General features: G+C 49.3%; 1 protein-coding gene and 1 pseudogene across 8 annotated transcripts; one reads left to right on the top strand and one right to left on the bottom strand.

The window, feature by feature from the left end:
* Nucleotides 1-7,186, top strand: part of LOC129050022 (putative GED domain-containing protein DNM1P46) — an 86,800-nt pseudogene extending 79,614 nt beyond the window's left edge.
* Nucleotides 7,187-10,517: 3,331 nt separating this feature from the next.
* LOC129050321 (golgin subfamily A member 8B-like) lies at nucleotides 10,518-21,224 on the bottom strand. Of its 8 annotated transcripts, none has more exons than XM_054532288.1 (16): nucleotides 21,059-21,224; nucleotides 19,255-19,374; nucleotides 18,042-18,122; nucleotides 17,158-17,196; nucleotides 16,845-16,892; nucleotides 16,676-16,760; nucleotides 16,474-16,580; nucleotides 15,384-15,470; nucleotides 15,169-15,276; nucleotides 14,876-14,963; nucleotides 14,237-14,493; nucleotides 13,786-14,007; nucleotides 13,602-13,702; nucleotides 13,419-13,519; nucleotides 13,156-13,311; nucleotides 10,518-13,093 (listed from the first exon to the last, which is right to left on the bottom strand). In XM_054532288.1, the coding sequence occupies exons 1-16, from the start codon at nucleotides 21,104-21,106 to the stop codon at nucleotides 12,867-12,869; spliced, it is 1,875 nt and encodes a 624-aa protein (XP_054388263.1). In that variant the 5' UTR covers nucleotides 21,107-21,224; the 3' UTR covers nucleotides 10,518-12,866. The 8 variants fall into 8 exon arrangements, with proteins under 8 accessions (XP_054388263.1, XP_054388264.1, XP_054388267.1 ...); XM_054532289.1 differs by having other exon boundaries at nucleotides 10,518-13,069; XM_054532292.1 differs by having other exon boundaries at nucleotides 10,518-13,069; nucleotides 13,159-13,311.
* Nucleotides 21,225-23,186: the final 1,962 nt, after the last annotated feature.

Genomic DNA, 23,186 nt, shown 5'->3' with positions numbered 1-23,186 from the left:
CCACTCCACCCTGGGTGACAGGAGTGACGCTCTGTCTCAAAAATAAATAAATACTGAGATATATATGTAAAATAAACTACCTTAGGTATTCACATTATTGATTATATTTTCTCAATAGAAAGATTATATATTCCTCTTTATAACCATCTGCCAGAAGAGCTTCAACATCTATGGCATTTCAGAATGAATTTTTTTTTTTTTTTTTTGAGATGGAGTCTAACTCTGTCGCCCAGGCTGGAGTGCAGTGGCGCGATCTCGCCTCACCGCAACCTCCACCTCCCAGGTTCACACCATTCTCCTGCCTCAGCCTCTTGTGTAGCTGGGACTACAGGCGCCCACCACCACACCCAGCTAATTTTTTGTATCTTTAGTAGAGATGGGGTTTCACTGTGTTAGCCAGGATGGTCTCCATCTCCTGACCTTGTGATTTGCCCTCCTCAGTCTCCCTCAGTGCTTGGATTACAGGTGTGAGCCACCGTGCCCGGCCCAGAATAAATTTTTAAATTTACATTGATTTTCTATTTCACATAACCAAAAAATTAGCACAGTGAGATTTTATTATAACCTATTTATACTAAAGTTCAAAGCAGAAATAAGCTTCACATGGTCCAAATACACTTCACATTACATCAAAACTAGTTAAAAACTAAAAGCAATTATATTTGTCAAGCAATAAGTAGCATAAAAATAACTTAGAATTAATTCAAAGTAGGTCTGCATTCAACACAACTATGATTGAAAGAAATTAAAGTAAGACCTAAATAAGTACAAATACATCCTGTGTTCATGGAGGAAAACTTAATATTGTTAAAATGGCAGTACTTCCTAAGTTCATCTACATAGTCAATGCAACTCTGATTAAAATCCCAGCTGGCTCCTTTGCAGAAACTGACAAGCTGATCTTAAAATTCATATGGAAATGCAAGTGACCCAGAACAGCCAAACCCACCTTAAAAAACTTTCTGGAGGATTCATACTTTCTGATTTCAAAGCTTACTAAACAGCTACAGTAATCAAGAGTGTGCTACTGGTATAAGGACAGATGAAGAGATGAAAGAATAGAATCCAGAAATAAACTTTCACATATACAGTCAATTGATCTTCAGTAAGGGTTCCAAGACAATTCAATGGGGAAAGAATAAGCTTTTCAACAGATAGTTCTGAGATAACTGGATGTCTAGGTGCAAACAATGAAGCTATACCCCCTACTTCATGCCACATGCAAAAATTAACTCAAATGGATAAAAGAGCTCAATATAAGAGATATTGACAAAACTATAAAACTCATAGAAAAAAACATAGACAGAAACCTTTGTGACCTTGGTGTAGCAATGTTTTTTTAGATATTACACCAAAAGCACAAGGAGCAAAAAAACACAAATGAAGAAAGATAAATTGGACTATATCAAAATTTAAAATCTTTGTGCTTCAAAGGACACCATCAAGAAAGAAAAAAAGACAATCCAGAAAAAGGGAGAAAATTGTTATAACTCCTATCTAGAATATGTAAAAAAATTCTTACAACGAAATAATAAAGAGATACATAACCCACTTAAAAATAGGTTAAATTTTGGAATAAATATTTCCCCAAAGAAAATAGACAAATGGCCAATAAACACATAAAAAGATACTCAACAACATTAGCCATCACGTAAATGCAAATCAAAACCACTAAGACATAGAAATTCACACCTACTAGCTGGGCGCAGTGACTCACACCTGTAATCCAAATACTTTGGGAGGCGGAGACAAGTGGATCATTTGAGGTCAGGAGTTCGAGACCAGCATGGCCAACATGGTGAAACCCCGTCTCTACTAAAAATACAAAAATTAGCCAGCTGGTAGTGGTGCATGCCTATAATCCCAGCTACTCGGAAGGCTGAGGCTGAGGCAGAAGAATTGCTTGAGCCTGGGAGATGGAGGTTGCAGTGAGCCAAGATCATGCCACTGCACTCCAGACTGGGCAACAGTCAGACCCTGTCTCAATCAATCAATCAATCAATGGAATCTCACACCTGCTAGATGTGAAATAGGATGGCGATCATGAGAAAGACAGGCAATGCAAAACTATTCACAATAGCCAACAGGTGGATGCAACCCAAGCATTCATCAACAGATGAAAAGATAACAAGGCGTATTAAATACATACAAGGGAATATTATTCAGCCTTAAAAACAAATGAAATTCTGGCACATGCTACAACATGGATGAACGTTAAAGACATTATGCTAAGTGAAATAAGCCAGGCACAAAAGGACAAATACTATATGAGACCACTTATGCCAGCAGTCCCCAAACTTTTTGGCATCAGGAACCAGTTTTGCAGAAGACAATTTTTCCACAGACAAGGTTGTGGGAGATGATTTTGGGATGATTCAAGGACATTGCATTTATTGTGCATTTTATTTCTATTATTATTACATTGTAACATATAAGGAAATAATTGTACAACTCACTATAATATAGAATCAGGGCTGGGCACAGTGGCTGACGCCTGTAATCCCAGCATTTTGGGAGGCCAAGGTGGGCAGATCATGAGGTCAGGAGATCGAGACCATCCTGGCTAACACGGTGAAACCCCGTCTCTACAAAAAAATACAAAAAATTGTCGGGGCGTGGTGGCTGGCCCCTGTAGTCCCAGCTACTCACGAGGCTGAGGCAGGAGAATGCCGTGAACCTGGGAGGCGGAGCTTGCAGTGAGCCCAGATTGCGCCACTGCACTCCAGCCTGGGTGACAGAGCAAGACTCCCTCTCAAAAAAAAAAAAAAAAAAAAGACTACAAATGATAAGCAACATAGAATAGATATTTAAGGAAAGGCTTTGAAGAGGAAAATAAGATCAAAATAAACTAAAAAAATTATTACAGAACAAAGAGATTCTAGGGAGAAGACAAAAGAGTATCAAAATCACTTTGTAAAGATACTTGTGAATACATTACATGTATAAAACAAAACAGAGGCCGGGCGCGGTGGCTCACGCCTGTAATCCCAGCACTTTGGGAGGCTAAGGCGGGCGGATCATGAGGTCAGAAGATCAAGACCATTCTGACTAACATGGTGAAACCGCGTCTCTACTAAAAAAATCCGTCTCTACTAAAAACACAAAAGTTAGCTAGGCGTGGTGGCGGGCGCCTGTAATCTCAGCTACTCTGGAGGCTGAGGCAGGAGAATCGCTTTAACCAGTGGACTGTCAAGAGAGGTAGGCTGCAGCAAGCCGAGATCGCGCCACTGCACTCCAGCCTGGGCGACAGAGTGAGTGAGACTCTGTCTCAACAAAAAGAAAAAAAGAAAGAAAACTTTTTCTTGAGAGAGAGAGAGAAGTCTCGCTCTTCTCCCCCGGGTTTGAGTGCAACGGCTCCATCTCAGCTCACTGCAACCTCCGCCTCCTGGGTTCAAACCATTCTCCTGCCTCTGCCTCCCAAATAGCTGGGATTAAGTCGCCTGCCAACACGACCGGCTAATTTTTCTATTTTTTAGTAGAGACGGGTTTCAGCATGTTGGCCAGGCTGGTCTCCAGCTCCTGACCTCAAGTGATCAACCCGGTTGGCCTCCCAAAGTGCTGGGATTACAGGCGTGAGCCACTACGCCCCGCCAAAAAACCGAAAATCTTAAAGGTCTTTCCCCTTCCCCGCCTGGGCTCCAACAACTCGGGAGTCGCCCTGCCCCGCCCTGTCGCGGTCCCCAGAGCAGGTGGGCTCACTGACGGCGACCATGGGTCCCAAGAGGGCTCCGGCAGCCGCGGGCTCCCACCTCGAAGCGCAGCGACAGGGGCCGAGAGGGGCCAGCAGCCCCCAAGCCAGCCCCGCGCTAGGAGTTGGAGAGACGCGCCCTCCGCCTTCTCCCACCCAAGCCTGGAGCAGTGCCCGGCGGGCTAGTTGCGGGAGAAAGGGGCGGGGAACTGGGGCCTCCCTGGGGCAGGTTCCCCTTTGTCCTGGGACTCTGGGCACCCCCTTTCCGCCCTCGCCCTGCCCCGCGAGGCCGCCACCCGGCGACTCACCTTGATGTTGCGGTGGAGCGTGAGCCGCGGCTGTGGCTCCTGGTTCTCGTGGAAGATAGAGGCCGGCAACTTCAGTTTGGCCTTGAACGCTGACAGGGACATCTTTCCCTCATCTCAGGCGGGAGGGGCGCGGAAAAGGAGCCTGTCCCGAGCCGCTGTCATTGCCGCGACCACCCGGCGGGGCCCCCGGCCGAGCTCTCGCGGCTCCACCTCTCCCCGCGGCGGTGACCCTCGTGGGAGCGCTGCTGGAAAATGGCAAGGGACACCGAGGACTTGGCGGGAGCTGTGTGGCGGCCTGGGGGGCTGCTCCCTTTATAACCGACTCCACCGACAGGAGGCGCGGCTCCGTCAAGCCGCAGCTTAAAAGGGCAACAGCACCAGCGCCCCCGCTACCGCCTGGGAAAGGGCTGCCCCTACCCCGCCCTGGTCCTCGTGGCCCCTCACCTCTTACCCCTCACCCCTCACCCCTCAACCCGGCGCACCCTGCGTGTGCGCGCTCCCGGCTGCCCCCTCCTCTCTTGACCCAGCACCTTTCTGCCCGACCCATCTGGTCCCTTCTTCACACTCGCGACTGGGCGCCACAACCACTAAATCTGTGTGTGTGTGTGTGTGTGTGTGTGTGTGTGTCCCTGTCCCAAGGGGGCGTGGCTCACGCCTGTAATCCCACCACTTTGGGAGGCTAAGGCCGGCGGATCAGGAGGTCAGGAGAGAAGACCATCCTGGCTAACACGGTAAAACCCCGTCTCTACCAAAAAAAATACAAAAAAATTAGCCGGGTGTGCTGGCAGATGCCTGTAGTCCCAGCTACTTGGGAGGCTGAGGCAGGAGAATGGCATGAACCCGGGAGGTGGAGCTTGCAGTGAGCTGAGATCGCGCCACTGCACTCCGGCCTGGGCGACAGAGCAAGACATAGCAAAAAAAAAAAAAAAAAAAAAAAAAAAGAAAACTAAACCTCAAAGGATCACTAGTGGTCAGCAATTATATGCAAATAAATAGGAAAACGTACTAAAAATGGATAAATTTCCAGACACATCTAACCTACCAAGATTGAACCATGATGAAACCCAAAACCTGAACAAACTGATAACAAATAATGGGATCAAAGTGGTAATAAAAAGTCTCCCAGCAAAGAAAAGCCTGGGACCTGATGATTCACTGCTGAATTCTAGCAAACATTTAAACAAGAACTAATACCAACCTTACCCAAATGATTCCAAAAATAGAGAAGGAGGGAATACTTGCAAACTCATTCTACAAGGCTAACATTATCCTGATACCAAAATCAAAGATACAAACAAAAAAAGAAAACTACAGGCCAATATCACTGATGAATACTGATGCAAAACTCCTCAATAAAATATTAGCTAACAGAATTCCACAACACATTAAAGTTGGGCTGCAGTGTCCCAGGTTCACTCAACCCTTCCCGTTTTCGTCTCTGTGTGTGTCTACTTTGCCGTGTTCCCAGGTGGCAGCGGTGGTGGCAGTGTTGGTGCATGGGCCTCCCAGGACAAGGGGAAAGTGAGTATGCCCTTTTCTTGCCCCTTGCCAGGCGTCTGCAGCCTGGCACAAGCTCTGGCCAGGTCTCCAGGCAGGGGACCTGGAGATGTTCTTTTCCAATTTCTGGATTTGTAACTTGAGGCAAATTCTGGGCACTAGAGTCAGAACTAAGATGAGACTGAATCAGGGGAGTCTGGGGTCCTGAGAGGCAGAGACCTGAAACTGTCTAGAGCGTGTGGGGAGCTGGGTGCATGTTCAGGCCAGTTGCTTCTCTCTGTGCCTCAATGTTCCAGGTACCCTTGGAGGGGCTGAGATCCTAGGGATTCCTGGAGCCTGGCTGCATGGCCTGGCCACTTTGATGCCCTTGTGTTCTCCATGACAGGACAACAAGGCCGAGGAGAATGGCTCCGACAGCTTCATGCGCTCCATGGACCCACAGCTGGAGCGGCAAATGGAAACCACCCAGAACCTGGTGGACTCCTACATGGCCATTGTCTACAAGACCATGTGGGACCTCATGGTTGGTGTCACGCCCAAGACCATCATGCACGTCATGATCAACAACGTGCATGCACCGCCTCATAGGGGCAGGCGGCTCCTGTGGCACTGGAGATGCAGGTGGCCATGTTGGCCTGGGGGAGATGCTGACCAGCCCTATGGGACCAGGTCCAGGGAGGGAGGCACGGTCTACAGCAGAGCTGTCTCATAGAAATATAACGTGGGACTGGGGACAGTGGCCCATGCCTGTAATCCCAGCACTTTGGGAGGCCAAGGCAGGAGGATAGCTTGAGCCCAGAAGTTTGAGACCAGCCTTGGCAAAATAGTGAGACCTGGTCTCTACACAAATATTTTAAAAATAGCTGGGCTTGGTGGTGGCACGTGCCTATAGTCCTAGCTACTTGACAGGCTGACATTGGAGGGTCACTTTGAGCCCAAGAGTTTGAGACTGCAGTGAGTGGTGATCTCACCCACTGTACTCCAGCCTAGCGACACAGCGAGATCCTATCTCCAAAAACTTTTTTTTAAAAACACTGAGTAGGCAGGTGTCCTGGTGGCATGATAGGTCCTGGGTCCCCTCCCAGATCTGTGACCTTGGACAGGTGACTTTTCCTCTGGACCTCAGTGTCCATATCTGAGTGAGAAAAGGGCGGTGGGGAGGCATATCTTGGAGTCTAAGCGGTGTAGAAGCAGCATGTGAAAAGCCATACTCAGGGCTCCAAGTCCAGCACAGTGTCCAGCACAGGCATCAGGGCAGCACAGGCATCAGGTCCCAACCTCCTTCCCTCTTTGCCCTCTCTCAGACCAAGGAGTTCATGTGATCAGAGTTGCTGTCCAACCTGTACCTGCATGGGAACCAGAACACTCTGATGGAGGAGTTGGCAGAGCAGGCACAGTGGCGTGATGAGATGCTGCACATGCACCACGTGCTGAAGGAGGTGCTCAGCATCATCGGTGACATCAGCACAACCACCATCAGCATGCACACGGGGACCCGTGGACAACTCCTGGCTGCAGGTGCAGAGCGTCCTTGCCAGACGCAGGTAGCAGGGCTGGCCCCCATGGCCTCAAAGCTCCCCAGCCCCCATGGCTGAGCCTGGGGCCTCTTGGAACAGGCTCCGTGCCCAAGCTGGCAGTTGTGGGTGCTCTCAGGAGCCGTCAGGGAGCTCGTGGTTTATGGTGTAAGGGCTGAGAGCTTGGAGGGGGTTGTGTGTGGGGCTGTACTCTGAGGTGGCCAGAGGCCCAGGAATGTCATCCTGGGCATGCCGTACCTGTTGTGCTGTCTGAGCCATGCTGCCAGGGTGGGGCATCCAGCTCCCAGCCTGGATGCCTTGGAGTGCTGAGAGCCAAATCCACTGCAGAGCAGGGGTGATAGGGTCCCACCTCCTCTATCTGTCAGCAAAACAGTGGTGATCTAGGAGAAAACCTCGAGAGCCCCATACACATGGTCAACCCAAAACACACCTCACAGGTCACATAGGGGCACACAGCCCCCTTCCCTCCCTCCCACGTACCATCATAGCTGCTAGCATGGCACTGAAGGCAGGGTCCCTGGGCCCCACTGAAGCACGACCACCAGCCAGCAGGCTCACGCACCTTGGCTTGTTGCTCCTAGAGGTCGGCCCTGCTCTTCAGCCAAGGGGACCACAGTGCCTGCTGGCCCAGCTGAGCTCTGCCCAGCAAGCCCACCCACCTCCCTTGCCATGGTCTCCCTCTTCTTTTCCTAGGAGGAAGGACCCAGCCTCACCTTTGGGACCTGCAAGCCCCAAGAAGCTGAGGCTCCCCTCTTAGACTTATAAGTCTATAGCCAGTGGCACCCGGCTGCCTGACCACCCTGCCTCCCCCAGGGTCCCTTCAGAGGGTCCTGAGCTTTCTGACCACCCAGAGGGGGCTCTGGTGATCACTCCAACCATCCATCCCATTTAGCTTCATCATCCTTGTTCGAGCAATGTTCCTTCTGTCAGGCCTGGTGGCTGTTGCGTTGGGCTCCCCAAGGTGAGAGGTGGCCCTGGACCAGTTGGTTGGAAGACAACTTGGAAGACAAGTTGGTTGGTGGCCAGAGAAGAGGGAAGCCCAAGGGGGCTGAGCATTGGTCTGACCTGTGGGTACACTGCCTGGGTGCAATGGAAGAGGACAGCATGTGTGGGGTGGGGAGGGCCGCCACAGTCCCCAGGCACTACCTGTGAAGCTCTGGCTCCTCCCTCCATCTTCCTCCCCTTTCCCTTCCAGCCCCTCTTTTCCAGGAACCTTGCCACACCTGCACCTGCGCCCTCCCCTCCCTGGCCCTCCCACAGCTGCTGTGGCACACCTGTGCTCTGCACTTGCCTCACCAGCTCTCTGCTCGCTTTTCTCTCTCCTGTTTTCTCTCTGCTTTCTCTCCAACTGCCAGCCGATCAGGTCAGGCAAGTCCATCCCGTCCTGAGAGCCCCAGGCCCCCCTTTGACCTCTAAACAGATCCCTCCTCTTCTCAGAGGCCTCCCTTTCCAAGCCTGCCTGGGTGGCTGTTCTGTGACTTGGCAGTGGCTCCCCCAGCCCCAAAGCCAGCCCCCTTCATCTGTGACTTAGTCTGTTGTAGTGGTGAGCTGACACATCCAGGTGTGACCGTTGTGAAAACTTGTGCCCCCCTCTGTGGTATGCCCCTGCATTGTTCTATAAATATCTGTAAATACCCATACACACACACGCACACACACACACACCCCTCTACACCTACACGTGGCCAACCGCCTCACCTCTAGTGCTGGGAATCCATCACCGTGTTGTCCTCTTGGAGTTTTGTGGCCCAACAAGAGAAAGCTGTCCCCTGACATTGCCCCTCTGAAGTGCACCACCTCCAGTGAGCCTCCCTGTCATGCCCGGCCTATGGAGAGTCAGCCCCCGCCATCCCTCCCATCCCCCCACCAAGCATGGGAGTGCTGTGAAGGCAGCTGTGTGTCCTGACAGTCTCTACCCGTCCTACTGTCCCTTGGCTGAGAATCAAACCCATTTCTGGATGATGGGGAAGTGTGTCCTCTGCTGGCTGTGTTCTCTGTGGAGCTCAGGGGAGGGGAAAGGCCAAGCCATTTTTAGGGTGCTGTTTGGAGGGGTGAAAAGGCCATAGCCTTTCCAAGGGACACTTCCTGGAAAGCCCCTGGAACTTAGCTGGCTCTTGTCCTGTGAAGCCGGCTCTGGCCACCAGGGGGCAGGGCCACGAACTCAGCCTGAAGGGAGCCTGCGGGGCAGCCCAGCACTCTGGAGGGACAGACAGAACAGGCCACCAGGTGCAGACAGGGGAGGGAGGCAAGGGGACGGAAGGGAAGACGCCTTGGATGGGTGGAAGTCAGTGCCCTTAGGTGCTGGTACCTGTCTTCCCAGCCACCGCTACATCAGGCTTCTGAGCCTGTTGGCTGTCAGGGCTGGACTGTGCCCCATAGGTGACATGGCAGTCCCCATGGAATCCCCCAGGTGCCACTAGGCAGCATACAGGTAACACACCTGGAAGGTCCCTAACAGCCTAGCTGGACATACTCAAGACACTCTAGGGCTCCTCATTTGGTGGCACAAACTCCAGGACCCAGTGAGGGAAATGGGAACACACCAGGCCGGGCAGTATGGCTAAATCTGTTTATTCCAAAATAAAAAGCAAAATAAACAGGAGTCGCATGACCAGGGAGCCACGACCCCATCCCCGCCTCCTTCCTCTGTCCTTTGCTAGCAATAAATAAGTTTCCCAGCCACAAATATTTATTAGAACCTCCTCCCCATGTGCCAGCTCCAACCTCCACTAGGTATGATACAGGGGTGGCCCTACCCTCTGGAATATACAAAACCTTACACAGACACAATATGTACACCGGGGAAGGGGGGCCACCCCAGCAGCCGGTGCCCTCGCCTGGTCCACAGCCCCACTGTCCTGCCTCTCTGAATAAGAAGGGAGCCCTCCGAGGGAAAAGTTGCTATGGTGAGAGTAAGGGGGCCATCAGGCCTCCTCCAAACAAACCACCTCCACCAGCCTCTGGCTCTTAAATAACAATCATCACCATCCAGAAATTTAAGGACTCAGCCCTGATCAAGGTGGCAAAGGGTCTGTTTGTCTTTCCCCATTAGACAGAGGTCTTGTCTTGCTACCCTAATTGTAAAGGGGTGACTCGGAAGGGGTGGTAGGGACATGGTGGCAGTGAGACTCCAGCCCCACTTCTCCAGGCTTTGCTGACAGTGGTCTGCTTTTTCCCATGACTTTTTTTTTTTTAATTCCATAACTTCTTTTTCATAACTTTTTTTTGGTAACTTTTCAGAAAGCTTTTTTCTACTTTTTTGCCACATTTTTACAATTTTTATCTGATAACTTTTTCACCCCATAACTTTTAAATCCCATACCTTTTTTATTTTGTGTTCTTTTAATAAACACTTGCATAGTTATACTACAATTTCGTGAAAATGAAACAGATTATCTCATGCCAAGCATGCCCAGTATTTGCACAGTATCAATACCTTTAATACTATAGTTTTCAAGACACACAAAATAAAATTTTAAGGCAAAAACAGCACTTTGCAACAATTTAATAATTTATTACATTACAGTAGCATCATGCCAGCAGTCAATAATGCCACTTTAGGCAAAAGTTTTCAGTATTTCCGTTACACATTCTGTTAACAAGAACTCATACATTGGTAAAATTCCTTCTAAGAAAACTTGGCAAATAAAGCTTTGGACTGGAATTGGCATTTCTTTCTCTACTTTTCCTTCCCACCATTTCTTTCTTTTAAACTACAGTATTCATATTTTAAAATATTTTAACTTATTTCATAACATAAAGATAGCAGTTACATTTTTAAATATTTATATTATTTTAAAATGACTCTTTAAGATACAGTTTTAAACCCACGGGCTAGAAATCATACCACTGTTAATTAGCCACATTATTTGGTCTAATATTTTTTCTTTATCATTCTGAAACTGGGTTTATCTAATATATTGATAAATTCATACAATTTGGAAGAGTCAGTTGAAGTCACAAGGACCCAATATGTGCCCTCTTTCATTGAATGCCAGCAAATCTGTTATTCCATTGGCAAAATCATATTGCTGCTCTCCTGTTCATCTCATATTTATAAAAGGATCATGAGGATGCCAAGTGCTAAAAATGGAGATGGTCTAGTGAGTAGAAAATCCCCACCCCAGGGAGCACACATACATCTCTCCCTACAACCTAATAATGTGATGTGTTTTGGAACACAGACATTAGAACTTCATGAAGTTTTAACTGTTGATTCTTTCCCAAGCATCATCAAGTTATGATTTAGGCAATGTATGACTGAAATGCGTTCATTCATCACTCATAGGCACAATCACATAAATATTGCACAAAATATGTCCCTGACTGAAAGTGAGAGGTACAAAAACATATTTCACTCTTCATAAAGAAGTTTGTGAGGAACTACAACTCTGCGATTGTATAAACACGTTTCCTGATAATACACTGACATTCACAAATGGTAGATTGCACCACAGTGTGTAAACATTTTAAGTTGCATAAACTTCTCCTTGATTTTCAAAGATAACATAACACTGTCTACTAAAATTCCTTTTTGTTTCAACTAAGTACTCTCACATTTATTAGTTTATAATAATGTTTGTTATTAAAGTGTTTTCCACTCAAGGAAAAGAAGTAAATTCCTATGTCAGAGTAACCAAGGTGGTTGAAGAATAGGTATTAGCCAGAGACGTCTAGATGGTAACATCAATCTTCAAGCCTCAAAGAAGCTCCATGAACAGAGAGGAATGCCAGGTGTCACACAGCTTTCCTTCACTCTAATTCATTCTTGACCAGAGCCTGTATGCCTGTTCCAGGGACATTTAAACTCTTAAAGGATTTCTTATGATCTTTACTAAATACATTAAGAAGAATGCCAACCAGCGCCCTTTTGTGAACTGGGACAGGAAGTCATGTGATTAAAACAGGTAACATGAACTCTGACTTTAAAATGTATTATAGATACAAATGCTCTAAGCTAGGAAAGGTTTTCCACATCCACAGCCAATGATGGGAGCCTTTCATTCCTCAGAAATAAGCCCTTGTTAGGTCATTGGAAAAGAGTACAACTGCTGCAGCTCACGATGCAATATCTTCACGAGCCCAGAGCATATACAAATCCTAAGGGAACTGCCACAGTACAGTGCTCATTCTTGGCACCAGAACAAATGAAACACACTTTATCCTGCACATACCTGCCAGAGCAGGCCACTTTCCTCTTCTGTGAGATTTAAAAAGCTCCCCCAAAAGGTTATTACTCCCATCACCAATACACAGAAAATGAAGGAAAGGCTGTTTGCAGTTCTCAGCCTTTAAACAGCTCTAAATGTCAGTACTCATAGTGGCATATTACAAAGTAATAAAGAGTGCACACTTGAGGGCAAAGCACATATTGAGCTCTTGAAGAGCTCACTGTGATTAAGATGAGATCAAACATAATAGCAGAACATAAGCAAATTTTATCTGAATTCTATAATGAATATGCACACTGCAATAACATTAAAAAAGCATGGGAGCCTATTTCAAACCAGCGAGAAGAGTTTTGTGCGACGACTGGGTCTTTGTGTGTTTGAACTCCCACCATGTAAGGGCAAACTCAATATGCATGCTAATGCCCTACAATTATGAAATTTAAAAAGAAAAATGCTAAAGGATGCCAGAGTGAACATCAGTGAGAGCCACAGAGACCCACTCTCCTTTAATTTTCTACAAATAAACTTAAACTATAAATTAGAAACACAAATAATCATGAGTGGCTGTAACATTCAAATGAAGTACATGAATTGTGTAGGAGATTAACCCCGTAACTTTGTTTCATTTTTAACAATGTCTTGAGCAGCTCTTTGATGATGGTGGTATTTATCTCCTTCCTCTGGGCAGCCAAGCCCAGCAAAAGCATGGCACACAGGGGTTTCTGCCCAAGCCTGGGTGCTCTTGGTGGTCCTGCATCTCACCAAGGAGCTGCACGATTGGCTGTGCAGTAGGGTTGTCCTGGGAAGAACCCTCCCTGGCTTCTCCTTGTGCAGGCTCCACGCTGTTGGTGAGGCTCACCTCACAAAGATCTTTGGAGAGAGGGAGGCGGGGATCTGAGTGGAGTGATAGCCCCCCATGCTCCTGCCTGCTCACCCCACCTGGGGGCTCTACTCACCACCATGCATGTCGGCAGCCCCAAGCTCCTGGGGGGCTGGGGCTCCTGGACCGGGTTCAGCAGCAGGGTTCCGGGCAGCGGCCAGGAATTTGCCGTGCCCCTCGTTATAGTTGGCACAAGCCGCAACACCATCTCCTGCAGCTCCAGCAGCTTCACCTGAAGGGAGGGGTGCTCAGCTGTCAGGCCGCTGCTGGCACTCACCCTCATGCCCACCCCCACCCGCACCCCCACCCCTACCCCCACAGGGATGTTGCACACCCTACCTTCCCCTCCTCCTTGTCCTGGGCCAGCCTGATGATGTCCTCCTCCAGGTGCTGCGTCTTTGGCACTGCCCCCTGGCTCTGTTAGAAGGCGATGCACTTTCCTGCGGGAGGAAAGGGCTCAGACGCTGGGGCCCCTCCCACAGCCCTGCAGCTCCCCCTGCCGTGCCCTGGTCTCCCACTCACTGATGGCATCTCTCTCTCCAGTACTGGATGAATCGAACTTCCAGTTTCTCCACATGTTCCCTCAGGTCCGCCTTCTCCTCCAGGAGGTCCATAAGGCCGCTCTGGAGCCAAAATTATGGGGTCACATCTCAGCAGCGACCTGCCTCACCCCTGCCCTTCTTGGCCCATGCTAGGACTCACTCACCTCCAGCTTCTCCATGACTTCCCGCAGGGCCCGGAGGGTCTCCCCACTCACAGACTCGCCCCCAGCCCCCGAGGCTGGGGCTGCTGCCTCTGGCTCCTTCTGGGCTGAGGTGACCGTCTCCGTCACCTGGCCCAGCTTCTCCTGCAGCTCCTTTACTTGCTGCTCCCACTGCAGGGCGCTCTTGTCCTCGTTCTTCTGGACAGAGAGAAGCAAGTTCTGCAGCTGGAGACCCCAGAACTTGGTGTCTGCCTCCCATGGCACCGGGAAGGGTGGAGGCAGGTTAGAAAAATACTCTCCTCTCTCCCACAGCCACCAGAGCAAAGCTCTGGCTCACGGGTGCCTTTGAAGGTAATATTTCATGTGAGGGCTGCACTGCCCCATTTTGCAGGTGGGGAAACAAAGGCCTGGAGGGCTAGGGAGGAGGGCAGGCTCCCCAGGTGAGGCAACCCACCAGCTCCTTGTAGTCACTCTGTGGCTCGGCCAGCTGCTGAAGCCTCTTCTCCTGTTCCTGAAGCCTCTCCTGCTGCTCCTGAAGCCTCTCCTCCTGCTCGCGAAGCCTCTCCTTTTGCCCACGGTTCAGGAGATTGATGCGCCGATTGTTTTCCACCTGAGCCTGGAGCTCTCCTGCCACTCTCTCCAGCTCCTTCCTCAGGTCTTGCAGCTCCACCTCAGAGGGCACTGCTGGGGGATCCGGGAGCAGTGGTTCAGCTGAGAAAGGAAGCAGACCATAAGGGCCTCTGGATTCTCAAAACAAAAAAACAAAAAACAACAAAACACCCTCCTCTTGGCGCACAGCTCCTCTCAGGCCCCCCAAACTTGGCCTCACTGCTAATGATTCCTCGCACCCGGATGGTAGCCAATCTTCCAAACCACTTTCAGATAGAGAGCACTGTGGGTGGCTGACAATGGGCCCTCTTTGCTCATTAGGACACTGAGGCTCATGGAGATGACAAGACTTGTCTCCTGGCACAGACCTCTTTCCCTCTGCCTCAAAGCCCTGCCATCCACCCACCTTCCTGGGGCATTCTAAGCCACCCCCACAGCCCTCTGATGCCAGTCCTGCTGCCAGGTCATGCCAGTCACATCTTACCCGTCTGGTTTTTGAGTTTGGACAAACTCCTCTCCAGCTCTTCTACCCGATGCGTATCATGCTTCTTCGCCTCCTTCAATGTGCAAACCTGCCCAAAGCACAGGGGGAAAGGGCCCTGGAGAGAGGGGCTGGTGGCTGGACAGGCTCCCATCTCCCTCTCTGCCCCCACCTCCACAAAGCCCAGACCCAGGACCACCTCTGGCTGCACTATTCCCATTTTAAAGATGCCCAGAAAGATCCAGTGACCTATCTAAGTTGTTGGGGGGGCGGGAGGCTGAAGGGTCAGATCTCACCTCCTGCGACATTTTCCTCATCCTCTGCTGCCACTGGGCCCTCTCTCCTTTTATTTGTAGTGCATATTGATCTCTCTCCAGCTGGACTTCTTTAAGTGACTCCTTCAACTGCAAGAATGGGCACAGAAGTTAGGAAAGGCTGTCACTGGTCCTCACCTGCTCCTGGCCACTTGGGGTCATCTTCCTTCCACATCCCTCCCTCTGCAAAACCTCACCTGTGTCACGTGTCGTTTCAGCAGTATCTGCTCCCTTATGGACTGCTCTAACTGCATCTTCATAAGTGCTTTACTGCGGCTCGAGAACTGGATGGTGAAGAGTGAGAAGTTTCGATCTGGGGAGCCTGGGCCATTCCACACAGTGCCCCTTAAAAGGGCTAGGGCTAAACCCAATATACAGCTTGGCCAGTAAAGACCAAGGCATTTCCAAGCCCGTGGTCTGGTTTTGAAAAAAACTCAGTGAAGTTGGAAGGGACGAGGAGAGAGGTCAGATAATATTGCTATTGTTATGACTATCACTGTTGGAACCTTTATGGAGAGCTTCAGCAGGTACCTCGCTAGCAATCCCATTGAATCCTCGCAACCACCATGGGAGACAGTTACTATGATTACCTCTCTTGGGTAGATGAAAAAACATGGAGTATTTGAGGTTAAGTTCTTGCCTAAGATCACTTAGGCAGAGCTAGGATTTGAACACCCAGGTCTATCAGATTCTCTAAGCCCATTTTTCTTGCTTGGGGTGGGGGCAGAGTCAGGAAGGGAAAAATTAATCTTTTATTCACTTTTTGAAAGGATGATACATTCACATAGTCCAAAACTCAGAAGGTATAAAAGGGAAGTATCTCCTAGCCACCCCGTTGCTCTCTTCTGAGTTGTTTATGGACACTTGCAGACATGTTTTATGTATATTATCATAGTGTGTACACACACACACACACACACACACACGTTTCCTCTCTCTACAGAAAAGGTAACATACTAAAGGTACCCTTCTGTACCTTCACAGTATAAGTACCCAATACCCCACACCCCACCTAGGACTTGGCCAAGACCACGGCCAGGTAAGGGCAGGACAGCCACTTGGCCTCCAAGCTCTGCATCCAGTGCTCGCTCCCCACCGTGCCCCCCAACTCACCCACAGCAGCTGACTCAGCCTCAGGCTGCCTCTAACAACCATACACAAAAGCAGTGAGAAATGGCCATGCTGCCTTCTGGGCAGGACACTCCATCCTGCAGAAGGGACCTTTAGGCTCACTCCTCCATCTGCGAAGCCGGGCTCCCAGGGGACAGCGCAGGTGGTTGGACTCACCCCATCTGGCTTCTTCTGCGTGGCGGCGACAGCACAGAGAGCCCGCTCTAACTCTCCTGTACGCTGTGATGAACGTTGCAGGCGGCCGGCCAGATCCCTGGACTCTTCTGTAATGACAGAGTTGAGATGGTGCTCAAAGGACTCCCCCTACAGACCTGTCAAAGTGCCAGGTTGAAGGATGACAGGGTGCCCAGATTCTCACCTTCAAAGTATCTGAGAGAACGTTTCGTGCGATACAGGTCCGTATTTAGTTTCTTGTTCTCTATGTTCAATCTCTGGATTTGAACCTTTGGGAGAAAAGCCAAGCAAGTGCTGAAATGGAAAGAAACACTCTCCGGAGGACAGGAGGAAACTTCACACCCTCCACTCACCTCTAGCTCCCTTTGGGCTTTCTGTTTCTCACTGTTTGCTTCCTTTTCCTATAAGACGAGGAAGACAGAGCTCTTACCAGGGAGAGGCAGAGATGGCACAGCAAGAGACACGCCCCCAGAATGCCACCAATGCCCCAGGACAGACCCACCCATGGGACCAGGTTATCAGGGGCCCTGTGGGGATGGGGTGGAATCTGAGGAGTGAGCCTTCTTCCCCAGGCTGGGAGTAGGCGAGACGAGACTGGGGCCTCTACATCTGAGTGTCCCCCAAACCCAGCAGTCACGTCATGAGCACACAAAGAAATCACGTTACTTCTTCCAGCTGATGTTCCACTTGTTTCTTCTGTTGTTTCTGTGGGGAGAGTCAAATTAAGGTGATGGAGGGTGGCCCCCTCAACTCTATTCCCCAGACAGGAAGCGGTAGGCAGGGGCCAGGAATGGATTATAAAGGCAAAGTTCTCAGACCCAATGGGAACAGGAACTGTTCCTAAGCTCCCAAGGACAGAGGATTTGGGTCTTTGTTGGTTTTCAGCCACAGCCACAGAACTCAAAGTATGAATCAGGAATCTCTAGAGAAGACAGTAACATAAACCTCTAGAGATGGAGTTTGAGAAAAGCTCCCCCTGCTGCCAGCTTGTGATTTAGAAAAGTGCGTTCATTCAGTAAACATTTACTGAGCACATACGGGCCAGGTACGGTTCTTCACAGCAGATATAGGATGAAAAGGACAGACAGGAGCCCTTGGCCCTGAGGTTTCCATTCTAGGGGGCCTTTAAATCTCAGACTCTCAGAGCTAACAGAGACCTTTGATACTCACTACCTCCTCTGGAAACATGAGCCCAAAAAGGAGAGGTGGCTTGTCCAGAATCAAAGATCAAATTAGGGACTGAGTCATGGCAGAAATACAGGGCCCCTGACAACCAGTCAGGCCAGCACTTCCCCAAGAGGCAACAATGCCAGGGCATGTATAGTAAGGACTCGAGTAGGGACGTCTGGAGAGGAGAGAGTCGGCAAAGAGGGCAGCAAAAGAAGAGCCATGCTGCATGCCCTGGGGTCCCTCCAGGTGAGTCCTGGGTGCCCCAGCTCCCTATCTGCCCTTGGTGCCAGGGGCCCCCAGCCCCCTTCTTCAGGGCCCCAAGGGGAAACTGGAGCCTAGGATTGGCAGCGTGGAAACAGGGGACCCCACTGGACTCTTACCAAAGATTTGATGGTGTTATTCAGTCGACTGATTTTTACGGACCTCGAGTCCAGGACTGCTGCTTGTTCTTGGCGTGGGCTCTGAGGCGCATGCAGAGAGGAGGAGGTGGAGGAGGAGTTGGGGGAGAGGTAGAGAGAACAATCATTAGGGCTGGGGTGTGTGTGCGCTGTCTCAGCTGGCAGAGGGGCACCCAGTCCCCGCGGTGGGAGGAGGTTGGAGGGCTGGCCTGCGGGGTCACTGCACCTCCACCCAGAGCCTCCTACCTCCAGATCCTTCAGGGTAGCAGATGATGTAGGGCCCTCCCCGTGGATACCTGTTGCTGACTACAAGACATGAGAGTGCACACGGAGATGTTCTGTCCCAATCATTGTCTGAGCCCTCCGACTTTCTTTCTTCCCCATCAACTGGCAACATTTTCTTTTCTGCCTGTCTTGGACCCTTTGTCCCATAACTCCTTTATGCTAACTTCTCTCATGGTTCTTATCTCCCCACCATCCCATCCTGGGGCCCTTTCAGTGACTCCTGATGGCAAGTGACTGTTCTCATTGTCCTGGCTTCCCCTTGAGACTGGGGATGAGGAAACTCAAACAGCAAAGACCATATCCTGGGTGTCCTGGGTGTTGACAGCAGGCCATGTACTAGGGATTAACATAAAATCAACAATTATAAATCTCATTTAAACTGCACAAATACAAGTCCAACAATACCACCTCTATTATACAGATGTGAAAAGAGAGGCCCAAAGAGCTCAAGCAACTTGCCATAAATCATGTCCCTAGCAGACGGAGAGGCAGGATTCAAACCCAGAATTCTTTTCTTTTTTGAAACGGAGTCTCTGTCTTCCAGGCTGGAGTGCAGTGGCGTGATCTCGGCTCACTGCAAGCTCTGCCTCCTAGGTTCACGCCATTCTCCTCCCTCAGACTCCGCAGAAGCTGGGACTACAGGCGCCCGCCACCACGCCTGGCTTATTTTTTGGTATTTTTTAGTAGAGACGGGCTTTCACCGTGTTAGTCTGGATGGTCTCGATCTCCTGACCTTGGGATCCACCTGCCTTGGTCTCCCAAAGTGTTGGGATTACAGGCGTGAGCCACCGTGCCCGACCAAATCCAGAATCCTTAAGCACTACCCAACAGTCCATCCACAGTCTTAACAACTGCCCTCTACTGCCCCTTGGGCCCCCTGTCCCCAGGAGCCTGTCCAGGCGAGACTCACAGCCTCAGATGAGTGGCAACCACCAGAAGTGGCTGTCTCAGGGCTACTGCCATTTGCTTTCCTGTTCCTCTTCGCTGCTGCTGGAACACCAGGGCTGTTTCTCTGCCAATATTCTTTTAACTGTGGGAAAGAAGAGCAGTAATACTCATGAGAAACATCAGCCCCTACAGCCACATCCTCCTTTATAGTTTTTATAAAAGACTCTTATATACCATCTGATTTAATGACACCAACAACTCTATAAGGTGTCACAATCATTTAGGGACTGAGAGGGATTGATATCATGGCTAGAAAAAAGAAAAAAGAAAAAGAAAAAGGTGATACTGGAACTTGGAAGCTCAGTCTTCTGACTCTAAGCTCTGGGGTTTTGCCAAGAATCAGCAGCTGCCAGGGACTAAACCCAGAGGCAGAGGTAGAAAAGTATACATTAAGTAGGCAGGAGCTGTATGTCATGTGGTTTAGAGTTGTACATCCTCACACGTCTGTTAGTGGGAAGAAGTGCCCCAGTACCTCCCAAACTTTTATATCAATGTGTCCTCATGGCAGAAGGCAGCCTTTTAGTGAAATCTGGGAATTTATCAGAAAGAGGACAAACCAAGCCTCATTTCAGAGAGAGGTCTGGTATACTCTTAGAAACCTATGGGACTGCCATCCCTAAGTACATTCATGTTTTTTCTCTTGATCTCAAGAGAATCAGAGGAAACTGATGCTTCAGAAAGGTGTCCCACATTTATCCTGTGGTACTCAAAGTACCCAAGGTTGAGATAATATGAGGAAGATTCAAGCTGTCAAGTTCAGTTTCCCAAGATCTATTCCACAGAAGATGAGCAAATCTCACTTCAGAGACCACTGACTGAAGGGCAGTCTGGTCCCAGAACCATGGAGAATTAGAATATGAGGTGGAGAACTCAGAAAAAAATGTTAAAATCTCTCTGGAAAGTAGAAGCCTGGGAGAAAACCAAACCAAAGCCATTCTCCCGTCGCCACCCAGAGATACTGTCAACGTTTTGAGCTCACGGGGGAAGGTAGGCTTTTCCCACTGTCAATGTCTTTTAAGGGAGTCAGGCAGCCTGAAACCTCTTGCTCCTGGGTCCCATAGTCTCCATTCCCCTTCCAGCTGGAAATTTCTGCTGTGACCAGAAGAACCAGAAACGGTGTGACAACGTTTAGAGGACTGGGTCATAAGACCAAGGCCAGTCTTGCAGTAATGACAGTTAGTAGGCAGACTGTGACATCACTACATTCCACTCCTCCTAGTGCGGGGGAGGGACCACATCAGCGCGATGTCTGAGTCGCCGCTCCACGATGCGGGAGGGAAACACAGGGTTGTGACCCAGGTCCTTGGAGATGCCAGCACAAAGAGCCCAGGGAGGTCGACCTTGAGGCAGCAGGAGGGGAGGGCAGAGTCTGCAGCAGGGAGCCCCAGGAGTCACCAGCCCAAAGTCACCCAGGGACAAGCGGTGAGGGCGGGGCCTGGGGGGCCCAGGTCCTTGGAGACGTGAGCCCAAAGAGCCCAGGGAGGTCCAACTTGGGGTGGCAAGAGGTGAGGGCCCAGTAATGGAGTGGGGAGCCCCAGGAGTCACCCGTCCAAAGTCACCCTGGGGTGACTGGCGAGGGCAGGGACTGAGCTGTTTGCTGAAGGGGCAGGGCTGACTGACAAGACTTTTGTAGGGGAGCCCAGAAGGGCTGGGGTTGGGGGGCAAAGTCCAGTGTGCCTCAGGAGTAGTGTGGACTCTGGCAGCGGTCTTGTCGTCAGAGGGGATCTGTGGCTGAGTTGGGGAGTCATGACCTGGTACGTCTTTACCTTTTTCTTGGCTGCAGCTAATTTGCTCTGTCGAGTTTCTTCTGCCATTGTGGGGTGGGGAGGGAGGCGGGGTTGGGGCCACGTCAGCGAAATCCCAGCGAGCACCGATCAACACCTCCAGTCACCTAGCAGGCAGCTGCGTAACTGAGCCAGAGGAGGCGTAACCAGGGCCACAGTAGAATGCGGAATAGGGGTGTGGCCTTAATGCTCCAAGCCCATTGGTCAATGAGAAAGACGAAGTGGAAAGGGGGCGTGGCCAGGCAGCAGTGTGTCCAGAGGGACCTGTGGCTCATTAGGAAAGCTGCCCATGCAACCACTGTCCCCACCCACTCTGAGAGAGGGGAGGGCCTGGCTTTTGCTTTAAAACCTTTAAGACTTTAAAAAACATATGTGTGTACACTTTATATATATGTGTGTGTCTCTCTGTGTGTATCTATGTGTTCCTCCAGAGCTGTCTTCATCAACCAGCTTCTATGCAAGGTCTATGATTTTGGCCTATACCTTTCATCTTCAAATACTGTACAAAAATTACCAGTATTACCTGAACTGAGATACAGATCCTACAAAAGTGGGAAATCCATAGCATGCTTGATGATTAATGAAGCAGACTATATTATCCAACATTCCAATAAGATAAAATAATCAAAATGATTCCTTTTTTGGAAAAATGTTTCTCTTATTCTCCTACATTATTATTAAGCTTTTTTTTTTAAAACAGGAAAGATGGTTAATATCTGTAAAAACACAAAGCTTTTGGGCTGGGTGCGGTGACTCACACCTGTAATCCCAGCACTTTGGGAGCCCGAGGTGGGTGGATCACCTGAGGTCAGGCAGTAGAAGTGTGAGCCATCACACCCGGCCAGCTTCATTTTAGAACTCTTTCCCCAGCACTCCATATGTTATGAATAATTCCTTTCTTCTTGTTTGGATAGCATTTTAGTCATATCTCTATTACCCCACTTGTCACATGATAATCAGTGGCTCACCCATCCATCTCCCTTGATTGCTCATGGGCTCCTTGAGAAGAGTCTGATTTTCAGCACCTTGAACAGTGTGCGACACATACATGCTTCATATGCAGAGAAGGAAATGATTTCACTACAGCGTAATTATTCCCAGAATTCAATGTCTGTATTTCTAAATTGTTCCAGATACTCTGCCAACAACCTGAGAATGTTATGTTTCTTCCCCAAAACTTCCATCCATTACTGTGTGTCTATGGTCATAGTTAACTTGATTGTGACGTCACCTTTGGCCAAACCCATTAATAGATTTTTTTTAGGTGATTTTTAATTTTAATTTTTGATTTTGATCATTTCTTTTCTGTTTTTTAAAGCTAGCAGTGTTTGATAAACTTCAACATCTCTATATCCCTGTGTCTTTGACCCTGCTGGTCTCTGCTTGGAATAGTGTCTCAAGGTTTTAGTCACTTGGAAAAAATTTCTACTCACCCTTAAAGAATCAGCATAAATAGGCTGGGCATGGTGGCTCATGCCTATAATCCCAGCACTTTGGGAGGTGAAAGTGGGCAGATCACCTGAGGTCAGTAGTTCCAAGACTAGCCTGCTCAACATGGTGAAACCCCGTCTCTACTAAAAATACAAAAAATAGCTGGGCATGGTGGCAGAGGCCTGTCATCTCAGCTACTCGGGAGGCTGAGGTAGGATAATTGCTTGAACCTGGGAGGCAGAGGTTGCAGTGAGCTGAGATCGTGCCATTGCACTCCATCTTGTGTGACAGACTGAGACATCATCTCAAAAATAAAAGCTTAAATAATACCTTCTCTGAGAAGCCTTTATATTTTCCTATTCTTTCAGGAAGTGTTGAAAATTCCTCAACTTTTGAAACATTTATGCCTCTATTACTATGTATCAGGCAGTCAACTGAGTGCCTAGGATAGAAAGATGAAACCGTAGATCCTGCCCTTATGGAGCTCATGGTCTAGTATGGAAAACAGCCATATGAACAAATAACCACACTATAGGTCTTCAGAGCTCAAGTCCTATGCTAAATACTGTGAAATTAATGTTCTGTGAGGTTTTGAAAGTACTAGGGCCAGAGACAATATGGCTGCTTGGATGACTTTCCATCCAAGTTAACATTCGGCCCTCATCACAAAGGGAATACA

This window comes from Pongo abelii, chromosome 16 (assembly GCF_028885655.2).
Source record: "Pongo abelii isolate AG06213 chromosome 16, NHGRI_mPonAbe1-v2.0_pri, whole genome shotgun sequence".
NCBI classification, from domain to species: Eukaryota; Metazoa; Chordata; class Mammalia; order Primates; family Hominidae; genus Pongo; species Pongo abelii.
Note: the sequence above shows the minus strand (reverse complement) of the source record. Positions and strands in the feature narration are given on the sequence as shown.